This window comes from Andrographis paniculata, unplaced genomic scaffold, assembly GCF_009805555.1.
Source record: "Andrographis paniculata isolate CXL003 unplaced genomic scaffold, ASM980555v1 Contig64END, whole genome shotgun sequence".
NCBI lineage: Eukaryota > Viridiplantae > Streptophyta > Magnoliopsida > Lamiales > Acanthaceae > Andrographis > Andrographis paniculata.
Genome location: NW_026137600.1, coordinates 402,590 through 416,584, shown reverse-complemented (window position 1 = coordinate 416,584; position 13,995 = coordinate 402,590). Strand labels below are relative to the sequence as shown.

The 13,995-nt window shown below is 32.0% G+C and overlaps 1 protein-coding gene across 3 annotated transcripts; it reads left to right on the top strand.

The window, feature by feature from the left end:
- The first annotated feature begins 137 nt into the window (after positions 1 to 137).
- Positions 138 to 4,055, top strand: LOC127261836 (transcription termination factor MTEF1, chloroplastic). 3 transcript variants are annotated; one of them, XR_007840995.1, is made up of 5 exons: positions 138 to 1,038; positions 3,091 to 3,161; positions 3,345 to 3,420; positions 3,489 to 3,535; positions 3,622 to 4,054. XR_007840995.1 is itself a non-coding variant. In XM_051290250.1 (2 exons), the coding sequence occupies exon 1, from the start codon at positions 170 to 172 to the stop codon at positions 1,022 to 1,024; it is 855 nt and encodes a 284-aa protein (XP_051146207.1). In that variant the 5' UTR covers positions 138 to 169; the 3' UTR covers positions 1,025 to 1,038; positions 3,091 to 3,307. The 3 variants fall into 3 exon arrangements, 1 of the variants encoding a protein (XP_051146207.1); XR_007840996.1 differs by lacking the exon at positions 3,091 to 3,161 and having other exon boundaries at positions 3,489 to 4,055; XM_051290250.1 differs by lacking the exons at positions 3,345 to 3,420; positions 3,489 to 3,535; positions 3,622 to 4,054 and having other exon boundaries at positions 3,091 to 3,307.
- The last annotated feature ends 9,940 nt before the right edge of the window (positions 4,056 to 13,995 follow it).

Here is a 13,995-nt window from a genome sequence, read left to right as displayed (position 1 = left end):
ACACCATATATATAATTCAGGGTCCGTTTGGATTTTTTCTACTAATCAAGATCCAGATCCGAACCCGAACCTAACTTTGAACCGACCCGGGCTCGAATCCAAATTCGGGTCAATAAGCATATGCTATTCCTCCAATCAAACCTACAGTGCCTCTGATGCCAAAAAAGACATGATCCTCTGCGTCCGTACACCCAACTCTCCCGACCTCCTAATTACCCAAAATACCCTCAAAACCCACGTCTCCACCGCCGCCGACTCCGGCCTGAGGTTCCGCCGGAAAATTCTCTACCTGCAATCTCTCAACGTCGACTCTTCCAAAGCTCTCCACAAGAATCCCAATCTCCGCTCGGCTCCACTCTCCGCCGTCCAATCCATCGCCCAATGCCTAGCATCAATGGGCCTCGACCCTGTCGACGTCGGCCGGATCTTGGACATGCACCCCGAGCTCCTGACCTCCGACCCTTACACTGAAATATATCCAATTTTTGATTTTTTACTCAACACCGTGAGAATCCCTTTCCACGAAATTCGGAAATCGATTATTCGGTGCCCTAGGCTTCTCGTCTCCGACCTGGAGGCTCAATTGAAGCCGACGTTTGAGTTCCTGACTCGATTCGGGTTCTCCGGACGGAACAGAATAACCTCGCGAACGTCGTTGTTGTTGGTGTCGAGCATCGAATTTACACTGATTCCGAAGATTGAGTATCTGTTAGGGTTAGGATTGAAACACGGCGAGGTGAAGAACATGGTGTTGAGGTCGCCAGGGTTGCTGACATTCAGTGTGGAGAATAATTTCATGCCGAAGGTGGATTATTTCCTGAATGAAATGAATGGGAATATTGAGGAAATCAAGGATTTTCCTCAGTATTTCTCCTATAGTTTGGAGAGGAAGATTAAGCCACGCCACAGGCTTTTGATGAAGCATCGATTTTCGATGCCATTGTGGGAGATGCTGAAGGTTAGTGATGGAGAATTCAATGCACAGCTGATTGAGAAGAGATTGGAAATGGCACCTGAGGTGTAGTTGTAGCACTCTCTGTAAGTTTCCCCTACTTGGATATATATATATATATATATATTAGTGTCGACTTGGTGACTTGAGCATGTATACATGGAGATGTAAATTGTTGAATTTTGTTTAAAATTGTATATGTTTTAATATGGAAATGCAATAAGTCTTTTGTTATGTATCTGCTGTTTGATTGTGTTTATGTTTAAAGTTAATGCATTTGACTTGGTGGGAGTTTGAAACTATGATGTGGGGCTGCTTTCATTGGAGTTGCTGGTAGGGGTAGCAATGTAGAAGCACTAAGGGTGCATTTGGTATTCTCGGAATAGAATCGTAAAGAAATAATCATAGAAAATATAATTGGCAGAGAAGGAATAATCAACAAGAATGAAAATTGATTCTTTTGCTTGGTAAAACAAAGAATTCAGTTTAAAAATATAATATACAAATGCATCAAGGTAAGTGCATTCTTTCGAGAGAGATCTATTTCAATTACAATCTACACAATGAAAAAAGTGACACTGTAAAATGAATTAACCTAAGTAACTCAGCAACTACTAGAACTCTGTGATATGGAAAACTGACTTGACCACAAAATGAGATTTCTCGGACAGAATTATCCTTGTACACCGGAATGAAGATATTGAGAACGAAGGGAGAGATAGAGAGCTTTTCCCGATCAATTGATGATTGATGAAGAATCAATTGAAGTTATTACCATTGATTTAAGCATGGCTGTTGAAGAAGTCTATAGTCTCAGTAACCAGAGATTAAGAAGCCACAAACTTCTGTGGAATGCTGCCACAACAAGCTGATTTTGGGTTTCCACAGAATGGGACTTCATATATTTGTGGAAGAAGACGGGAGAAACTCCTTTTTAAATTGCATTTATTCATATTCATAGTGTACTTACTATGCTATTTATAAACAGAACTTGGCAGATTATAAGTTGAAGGAGAGGAAATATGGTTGGGGGGGTAGATATTGGAAATGAGCTTTTGTTCATGGCTTCTGTAGTTTTGGGATCTGGTCCGTTGGTTTCAATCTAACAGCGCTATGGAGTTGCAATAAAAAAAAGAATGCAACTCAATCTATTTGGTAAACAGATTGTTGGGGAAATGATTAGGCAAGGTCTGTTCGACTGTGTGTAATCCAACAGACATGCAGCCGGAGGGCGAAGAAAAGAACTTGGGATGTTGGCAACTCATAGGAGTGGAACTTGTGGAGTTATGCATTTTGGCTAAGTATGGGATCTTGGATATTGGCTATGGAAAGCACAGATGTTATTGGGAGAAATTTGTCTATGAAAAGAGGACCTTTTTGTTGAGATGGTGAAAACCAGAAGGTGCCCAATTCCACACATGCCTGGATTTGACTAGTGCATTTTCTCATCTTCACCCTTTCATCATTTGGGATCGTCCAACTCTCCCTGGTATTTTGTCCTACATATATCCAAAATACCGGGGTCCTTCATTTAACTTGTTTGTCATTCTGCTTTGGCTTCTTTGTGTTTTTGTTCAACAGTTGGTATTCTTGGATATCCATCATAATTGACTGCTTGAAGTGCAGTTGGTTTTAGTTTGAATCAGATATCTTGCTGAGATGCCTGATTAAGATTTGTTATATTGTTGATGATTTAGATTTGAATCAACATTACTATTCCTAGTCCTAGAGGGCTTATTTTCAGTTGCTTTGGAATATATATATATATCAGACATCAAGTTTCACCCATGGAGTGCTTTGTTAGCCATATCTACAGAAATCATATACCATTCAAGGGTTTCTTTATTATTATGTCTTGCCCAGTATCTAGCCTCTTTGAAGGAACCAAATTATAGGGATTCAACATCTTTGTTCTAAAAGTGAAGTTCTTTTGTACATGTACTCTTTGTATCTTCTTGGTGCCATAAGTTTATTCTTCTTTCTTTCTTTATTTAAACTTGAAATTTTTGAAATATCAATGTAGGCCATGTCACTAATATTTCCATGAATATACAAGAATCAGTTTACTTGTCACCTTGCAAAACCTCTCACCTTTAACATTCTGTTAGATGAGTTGATGAGTGGCTTTTGTATTTTAGGAGCATTTGATGGCTGAAAATGTCATCGCAAGGTGCAGCCTCACCGTTGTATAGAGCCCTTTTGAAGAGAGGTTTTCGCTTCAAAGAGACATTTTCTTTATCTATTTATTTACTTGTGAATTAGTTTAGTAAGAAATAGCTTGAAAGTGTATTAAATTTATGAATATTTGTTTAACATTATTGACAAAGTGTATTAACTTCGTTAATGTTTTCATTATATATATGTAAGTTTGTGAATGTGTGCTATGCTTCAGTATGCTGCATGCCCTGCCATACACCGATTCACAACTATGGCTTCAACAAGAACTTCCAATCAGCTCATGGAAAAAGGTTGTTTCACATTAAGGCCCTCCACGTGCTCTCTATGTCTATCTTAACTATTACGTTTCTGTGTTCAGCATGGCGACAGCTCAACCTTTGGTATGGCAGAGCAAAGAAGCAGAAGGTATATGAAGTCAAAAGGTTATTGGATGCTTTGATGTCGATATTCTTTATCAAGCATAGATTGATCATTGATGTGTGTTCATTTAGTATATCAGAGTGTTTCTGGAAATTCAAGTTTTCAACTTTACCTAACTTCCTGGATTCCATGTTGAGGATTGGAGTGTTCCCCAAAGTGTGAAGGCTACACTCCTTCCATACTGTGAGAACATAGAGCAGATTTTGTGAACACTCTGAAAGCAGAAGTGAAAAAGATCATGGCATCCATCTCCAAGAGAGCAGTCACAGGAGCCTAGGATGTCCAATAAATTATGGTAATTATGTGTTCGTATGTTCTGTTCGCTCATGATACCCGTAAGATTCTCTTTTTAATCTGTGAGAAATATGGGTTTTGTAGGATTAGTAAAAAAAATGGCTTGCTGTGACTCTTGCCTTTCACTGCTTCTAGCATGCTATTATAGTGACATTAGTCCAGTTTTTGCTCGGCTGCACACATGTGTATATGTATCTTTTCTTGAAATGCTACCGTGCACTTATTTGAATGATTAGTTATACCAATCTATTGACACAATGCACTTCCCTTTGTGAATCGACAGTATTGTTTTCATTGAGTTGCATGCGCTTATTGACTTGGCGGGAAGCCGGCCATTCTCAAACAGACCATTTTATGCACGTTTTTACTTTTGTATAAGTTTAATCATTGGCTCAGCAATCGTTTGGTATATAGGTGAGTCAAAACTGGATGAAAATGCAATTCTTGCGGATGGTAGATGATATGGTATTAGCTTCTTATTTTTTGACATGGTTATTGTGTCCTGAAGCTCGTGTTACTATTGGATTCCGATTTGTGATATAGACGAATTTTCTACATTGCTTAACCGTACACACTTCCCATTCATGCCTTGAGCTGTGTTGTAATTCGGCCATTATTTCTTTCTCAGCCTATTCTATACCAATTAGTTAGCTCTGATGTTGCAAGAGTTTGGAAGATTTTAATATTAAAGACAATGTGATAATTATTGATCACTACCTCTCCAATTCTCTCCCTTGAGGTTAATTAAACTGTTTGATGTAGATATTTAGTTTGAGAATGAATGCAATAAAGTTCAGTCGGAACCATGCTATATTATACTTATATGTGAGATATTTTGTATGTTATGTTGTGTTTTTCAATTTTTACTTATATGTGATAGTTGATGCAACATACATTTCAGAATCTTGAACAGAGGGCTACATTCATAAATTGATATATGCCTTTCACTTGTGTGAATATTTCTTTGCTCACTTTTTAGTTATATATACAATTTGGTTCTCCCTGCTATTCAAGACTGCTGTAGTTAGAATTTCTGTTTCAATTGATTTTGAAGCTGAACAAAGCAGCAGGATGATCATCCCATGCTTAATAAGATAAGCATGCAATAAATTGAACCAAGATAAAAGAGAACCAGATACAAAAAAAAAAAAAAAAGAAAACATTTGTTGGGAGTGCCTGAAGAAAATGAATTGCCAGTGGCTTTGAACCCGTCGATTAATTTTAGTTTATGCATTTACTCCTGTATAATAGAGCAAGAATGATAATATTCTCATCTGTTAGATTTTTAAGAATGTTGAGCCCTTGTGTAAAAAAATAGATGATTTTGCCTTGAAACTCTATTTTAAGATTATCCACTTAATTTACTAACCACTGACTAACAGCTGATTCCTTCATTAAAGTCACTGCTGCTGCCTCAGCACAGATACTATTAATGGTTTATTTAAGACAGTTTGGTACATCTTACATGAAGACAATAGGAAGATAAATAGCTAAATATCCACTGAAATCATGAGCCCCCTTATTACTTAATAATAATAATAGTGATACATTTAAGTTAGTATTCCAAAATGGGGGATGATGGCTGTGTAGTTAGCTAACTCAACAGGGAACTAACAAACAAGAAGTTAATACACATGCATAACTTGGTACTCCATCAGAGACCTGGAAAAGAGCATGCATTATTAGTCATTCAAGGAATAGCTGACAAAACCTGAGGACACCAATGGCCACATGAGAAGTAGTTCCAAAGAAGAAAAATCTGACTTTCACTAATATAATAATGTATTTCTGGCTGTTGCACAACTGGTATCGATGGGAAGTGCAGTCAAAGATGATTTTAAAATCTACTGAGGAATGGCCATGGGGGTTGCACTGCACTGCACTGCACTGCAGCAGCCTCTCAGGGATTGGCTACACTAGATTAGGGTAAGGTAGCTATTAGTAGACTTTCTGTGCAGTGCATGAATTGTACTGGTGCTGATAAGGAGCCTAAAATCTGCCCCTCCAATTATAACAAAGGACAAACCCTTAATTCAGTTAGGAGGGCTTAAGATCTGATTTACTCTACTGACTCTCTGATGCAATGCTTACTTGATCAATCTGACATCTTTGTGGTGTTGATATATGGGGTATTGTATATTTGTATGTAGTATTTCAATTTAATTAAAGCCCCTCTTACTTTCTTCCATTTATAGCTCTTGAGAATCATCACTTTATTACCTGTACATATCCATGTATGTTGAAATTAGAATTTAAAAATGACTTAGGGGTTTTTGCTGCTTTATGAATGGGGGGGGGGGGGACATGAATATGAGCTGCTTCTTGATGGTTCCATCTATCAAGTAATTATTCTTCATAAGTATTCATTCATTCACTTCACAGTTGTCACCCCACCACACATCTGTCTATCCATCTATCTATCTATCTATCTATCTCCTTTTACATCATTGTACCAGTGATGTGTGAATTCCCAAAACTACCCCTATCCCTCAACCTACTAACATGCAGTGTATCAGTCTCTGCATAATTGGGGTTGTTTGTTCCCAAGTAGAAGAGTACTGTTGATGTCAACTATCCAAAACAGAATGAGATATGATCATTGATAATTAGTAAATAGGGAAGAGAGTAGTGGGGTCAACAGTACAATCTCATTCCAGTCTTCTCACTTTCTGTATGCAACATTGCCTGCAACAAATATAGCTGCTTCCTTTGCCATCCCACCCATACCCCCCCCCCCCCCCCCCCCCCCCTCTTTTTCTTTTCTGAGTTGTTAACATCTCTCTCTCTCTCTCTCTCCCCCTCTATCAACACATATCTTGGGAATTTGTGTTGAAACAACCTTTTAGTCACCACTACTTTTGGTGTTAAATTTCTTCTCCCAACCATGTCATGAATCTACACATTCATTACTTTGTTCATGAAAGATCATATCATTGGATGAGTTACAACACTCACTCCTCTGCTTAGATCATCCATCCATGACTAATTGTTAAGTGTGTTTTTCTGTTTGTGTTTTTGGACTTTTATGCATAGATACTGATGATGATGACTGACTAATTATATTCCAAAAATCTCCCTATAGACAAATAGTTTTAAGTTTTGACAGTTTTCTGAATAGTAAAAAGTTACTATTAGATATGATATGAATAATCAGAGTTATTGTAACCTAAATAGAAGATGAAATCATTCTTGAATATAGATTTTAGCAAAAAGGATAAATTTAAAAAAAAAACCCTATTTCTGTTTGATAATGAAAAACAGTAAACTTTCCAAGTAACAACAAAACTTACCCCCACTAGCCCTGTATTCACTTGGGACAAATTTAACACAGATTTTTTTCACTGCTTTGACATGCATGCTAAAACTTCACATTTGCTGTTTGGGTTTTGTACTAGAATTCTCTCTTTCACACACACACACATGTTTGTATAATAATTGCATGTGCGGAATCCCATAATGTTTAGTGATTATATATATTAATTTGTCATGTAGTTTTGGTGGTGGGGTTGGAACCAGCAATGAAACCCTAAAAAGACTTGATCATGATGATGATGATGAAGATGAGGAGCATGATTCTTAGCAAGTATGTACATATATATATGTATTTATTTATTTATTATTTTTTTATACACAGGTATTTTATGTGTGTATATATATATATGTGTGTATTTTTAAATTTTTTTAAATAATGTGCATTGAGGGAGGCAGGCAAACTCCAACAGAATCTAATGGCAGTAGTCCTACTTTTATATTGTGGGTCCTTTCATTCATTCTCTCCCTCACCCTTTTCTTTCATCCACAGTAATTATTTGTTGCCCAAGTCCCAATCACTGTTTTGCTTCCTTTCCTTGGTTTTTCTTTTCTATCTTTATTATTAATTTTTTAAATACAAAATAAAAATGCAATTTGAATGACGAGATATATAATTGCAGTTTAGGGGCATTACTTTCTATCATTTTTTTGTTAGTGGCTAGCAATACCATTCTGTGATGATCAGTTTAATTTTTTTGAATTTTCTTGACATAAAAATGTAACTTACAAATTTTGTGTTCTCATATTTTTGTGCATGAGTTATTTGTTGATTGGGGTTATTTAAGTGAAAGTTGAAGCATTCTAATTTGTTAGCTTTTTGAAACTGGATTAAAAATAAAAATGTAAATGGTATATTATGTTTTTAAGCTCTTGATTTGATTATGAATAAATTTGACGAAGTATTTCTATAGAAACAAGCAGACAGTACAATAAAAACATATGCTTGTCAAATCATATTTGTAGGTATGATAGTATAAATATATATATATATATATTTGTCATAAATCAATTATACTATACGTTGAATAAGATTATATTACTTGTCAATGTTGATATATATATTGTATTATTTGTTCTCTTATCTACACGCTCAATTTTATAATTCAATACCGTAAATAATTTAGTACGATTATGGCTGTAGTTTATTTATTTACATAATTTTAACTTTACTTAAGGGTGTGTTTGTTTGGGGGTTTGGATTTTGGATTGGGATTTGAATAGTAAAAATTTTGAATTTGAATAGTTGTATAATGTGATATAAATAGGGTTTGATGTGATGTTTTGAATGTAAAATTGATTTTTTAGTATAATATAAAAAATGAAAAATAGGTGTTTGATTTGATGTTTTTGGGGGAAAAAAATTGGATGAATAGTGGAAATCCTCCAAAATCCTTCAAACAAACACACCCTTAAGGAGATTAAGGTGTGTTTCTTTTTACTTCTAAATTTATCAAATTTTACTGTTTGAATTCTTGGTTTTTTTTTTTTTTTTTAAAAAAAATTTCTCAGTTTCAATACAATAGTTATTATTTTTGTCCGAAAACAATAGTCTTATTTTTATAAATACTCATATCACTATAAAATTATTCTTATATTTTCATCATTATTAAATAAATGTTACTATTTTTTCCTCTAATACACTTACGGGTCAAAAAGATTCTTTACTCATAATTTTTATCAACTCTCACTATAATATTTATATTCCTTAAATCCAGTATCTAACTCAAATAAGACCATAATTTTACAAAAAAAAAAAAAAATTATCACAAAATAGCTTATTATATATTATTTTTTTATCAAATTCAAATCAAAATTTTTGAAATCAAATCAAGATATAAAGAAACACACCTTAAACTTTATACTATATGTGTATAGAATTGACATATAGTCATATACTATATATGTATGTATGTATGTATGTATATATATCCTCTCCTACCAATCAATCATTCAAAACCTAAAGCTAAAGGTAGACACGAGCACACAAGTGGGGGGAGGTGGTTGGTTCACACGTGCGTGTGTGTGTGTCTGATCAGAAAAAAAAAAAAAAAAAAAAAAACTCTGATCCATGATCGGACAAGATGCTCCAATACATATATATGTATATCTGTACACATATATGTATGTATATATATGTGTTTGTATTTGTGTGTCCCGAAGTTGTCCTGAGACTGCAAACCGCAACACACACGCATGCCCATACTACCAAAATCATGTATGATGCTTTACCCTCCTTTTATTACTCTATTTTTTTTATTTATTTATTTTTAATGTCAATAGTTTGCCATCTTTTGAAATACTCTCTCCTCTTCCTATAAAATATAATGGGTGTGTTTGATATTTTTTTTTTACGAGAGGTATAGAGAATGGGGATGTCAAATTCACGTCACTAGAAAATATTAGGATCCAATCAAATAAAAATAATCAAATATTGATAATAATTCGCAGTGATGACGGTCAGCAATAATCTCGATTATAAAGAAAATTGTAGGAGAAATAAATGCGAAGGCTAATTTGATTTAGAATTAAGGTTCTATTTTATGTTTAATTTTTTTAAAATAAATAAATAATACTATCTCCGTTCGGCTCTAAAGATCTCATTTACTTTTTGCGTGATATTTGAATATTAACTATTATATTAAAACGTAGTCAAATTAAGAAAAAATTGTAAAAATATTTCTATTAGTGTCTTACAATACTAATCGAAGAAAAAAAATTATACAAATATAAGAGATATTTTTAATGTTAATACAATGAAATAAAAAATAAATGTGACCCTTAGAGGTGGACGGAGGGAGTATAATTTATATTGTATGAAAATATAAATAAATTATAATAATTATTAACAATATCTGAGTTACGTTCCGTAGAGAGACAAATTTTTAGTAAAATCCATAACCCGTCTTGAATCCGGCCACATCTAAAACTCAAAATCCACACAACTTACAACCCGTCCTGAACCAAATTTTTTAGATATGTACCCGCCCCCATTAACACCGAATCGGATCGAGGGCTAACTCGCCCCATTTGACATCTGACATCCCTAATGGAGAATTGTATAAGTAATATAAAAGTAAAAAAGATATTGAAAATTTTTGTTAAAAAAACAAACCCAATGTGTTATTGAACACATAATTTAAGAGGGGTAAATACCTAATAACACAGACCCTCTCCCTCCGTCTCCATCTCGTAATTAAGTATCCATTTACTTTTTTACATAAATAGTAAATAAATATCTTGTTATGAGATGAAGAGAGTATTTATTTTTAGTGTCAATAGTTTGATTTGAAATGCTCTCTTCGTATCAGATATAATGTGTTATTTTACATATAAATTTAGGAGATGTAAATAATTAAAAATGTACTATAAGTTAAAAATAATTCTAAATTAAAATTAAAATAATTAATTATTAAATTAAATTAAAAAAATTATAAATTTATATATAATTAAAGTGTGTAATTTTTCTAAGAAAAATGGAACGAATAAATATTAAAAAATATTGAAGAACATAACATTTACTAACTCAATATTATATTGAAATGATAATGTGTGTATATTTTTTTTGACGCAAATAAGTGTAAATGGGAATGTATTTATAACATGTATTTGTCACATGAATGAACTAAATTTTTTTTTGTATATTTTATATTTGAATCGACAAAAATAATAACACACATTTTCTCGTAGGGACGGATCACGTATTTACTTTTAAAAAACAGTCAAGAAATTCATGTTGCTGTTTTATACTTAGCTCATGTATATTTACACTTTATTTGATGAACAACTACTCGTTTATTTATTTATTTTTTTGTACATCATTTAGAGCTTAAATAAATACTCCATACAAATAGTATATAGTGATCCATATATATATAACAGATATTTTTAATGTTTATTATTTTTTTAAAATGGTATTACTATTTTTATTTTCTTTTAAAAAATATGAATATAAACAAGAAGGGTACATTTTTTTTTTTTTTTATAATGTGGGAATCCGCAACCGCTATCCGAAAATGTGCACTGAGTAAATCTTTGGCCGAATCTAATATCCTGCAAATCACGTCCGATGGCAGCGGCGGAACTAAAATACATTTTGAGGAGGGGGGGAAATTTTTTTAAATTTTAAAAATAATTTATTTTATTACAAAACAACAAATTAAAAAAACATTAATAATTATATATTATGACTATGTATATATTGTAAATATATATTTTTTTATATTTTTAAATAAAAAATAATATAATTTTTTATTAAAAAAATAATTTAACACTGAATATTATTATTACTATTATTTATTTATTTTAAATATCACTTGTATAGAATAGTGGGGCAAGAGAGCTGCAGCCCACCCTTACTCCTAAATAAATCTATGAATGTCTAACGAAAAAATCATGCTAGGCGAAATATATATATATATATATATATATATGGGATCAGCTGCACTAATGCAAATCTGCACCAGTATATATACATATACGTACATTTGTAGTATAGTAGTATTTATTAATGGAGACGTTGCAGATGGATTTTGCTTTGGTTCCACACACATATGTATATATATATTTTAATTTTTTAAAAATATTTAAAAGATCACATTAATTATGATAATACTTTATACTTTCGATCAAATTTTTATATCATTTCCTAATCTTAAACTCAAATCTGAACACCTGTTTCTATATTGATTTATATGCATATATACATTTATGTTTGTGTTAATGAAGATGTTGGCAAGTGAGGCCATGCTATTTTTAATTTTTTTTTATTGTTATAATAATTATCTTTCTTTTTATATTCTTTAAAAATGTTACCACTAATAAATAAGGGTAAATGATATGATAATCAATATTTATTATTCTAGAGTTAGAATATCATGCTCTTGATGATTCTATATCAGAATTTTTATGACTTCTTCGATTAGTCACTAATTTTTGTGTTCCTTAGTTGTCTACTACACCGTGATAATCATATCAAACATATTGAATTTGATTGTCACTTCATTTGACAATTTGACAATAGTGTAGTTGGTGAAATTGTTCATCTTGTTCTGATCTTTTCCAAAACAAACTCAAATTGACCTTTACTGCACCACCTTGAGTTTGAAAAGTGTTAGCTATATAAATATTATTTCTATTATTTACTTTAGTTTAAGCTCAAGTACACTCATATATATATACATTCTGATATACAATTCATAATTTTTTTTAATACTCTAAGGGTTTGTTGGTTTGGAGGTTTGGATTTTGAGTTGGGATTTGAATAGTAAAAATTTTGAATTAAAATAATTGTATGACCTAATATAAATAGGTGTTGATGTGATATTTTGAATGTAAAATTGATTTTTAGTATAATATAAACAATAAAAAATAGGTGTTTGATTTGATATTTTTGAGAAAAAAAAATTGAATAAATAGTATAAATCCAATCAAATCCCCAAACAAACACACCCTAACAAAATTAATTAATTTGAAAAAGAGATATTAATTGTATCTATAGAAGACCAATAACAACTTTGCTTAAACAAATAAATAAAAAATTTAAAAAAAAAAAAAAAAAACATATACAGAATCCAAGAAAAGAGGTCAACATCAATCTTAAATATCTTTGATAGCTTAGAAGGAAGTAACTCATGATATGAAAGATTGATAGATAAATAAATTGAAATTCATTTTTCTTGTTCATTTAATTTATTTAGTAAAGAAAAAAAAAAAGAATTTAATTAATTAAAAAAACACGCACTGTTTCAATTCTACATCACTCATTCTTGTCTTGGTTGAGACAGACACACAGACACCTCTCTTCTTCCGCCTATATTGTCCCAGCTCCCGGGACTCCGGCTCCCGAACACATCCCCGCCATTAAAACACAGCATCCAAGGTCCGGGAGCCCCCAAATTAAAAACCCTACTGCAACCTGCAATAACTCTCAAATATTTACACACATTGCTTCATTGCATGGACGAAATGATTGTAATTTTGTAATATATACGTGTAGTGAAAAACAGGAATTAATTATTACAAGTGGGGTAAAAATACAGAAAAATTCAGAACCAGAACCAGAAAGTGTTCAGTCAGGATTTTTATTTCACTGTTCATACACTCCATAAACAACACCACCAACTAATTTGATTATTTGATTTACTGTTATTACATACATTAATAGTACTAAAGAATTAAAAATACCCCTTTCATTTATTTTTAAATTTTCTTTTAGGGTTTTCTCACTCTATGATTTCCCTCACATAGTTACATACATTAGTATTGAAGAATTAAAGACATATCTTTTATTTATTTGTTCTAGTATTTTTTTTATTAAAAATAAAATAAAATTCAGGTTTTTCTTACTCTAGATTTCCCTTACATAGTTACATACATTAGTATTGAAGAATTAAAGACATCCCTTTTATTTATTTGTTCTATTTTTTCTAAAAAAAAATAAAAATTCAGGGTTTTCTCACTCTAGATTTCCCTTACATACATTAATTTGAAGAATGACAACCCTTTTAGTTAATTTTTCTGGATTTTTCTAAAAATAATTTTTAGGGTTTTCTCACTCTAAGATTTCCCTTAGATTCATTATACTAATATTGAAGAATTAAAGAAAGCCCTTCTAGTTAATTTTTCTGGTTTTTCTTTTAAAAAAATAATTTTTACGGTTCTCTCACTCTAACTTTTCCCTTATTAGATTCATTATACTAACATTGAAGAATTAAAGACAGCCCTTTTATTCATATTTTCTGGGTGTTCTATATTTTTAAAAAAACCATTTTTTAGGGTTTTCTCACTCTTACATTTTCCTGCATAAAACCCTTCTCTTTCTCCCAGATTTCAATTTCTGT

Coding starts and splice junctions, on each gene's coding strand:
- LOC127261836 (XM_051290250.1), top strand. CDS start 170: ATGATCCTCTGCGTCCGTACACCCAACTCTCCCGACCTCCTAATTACC.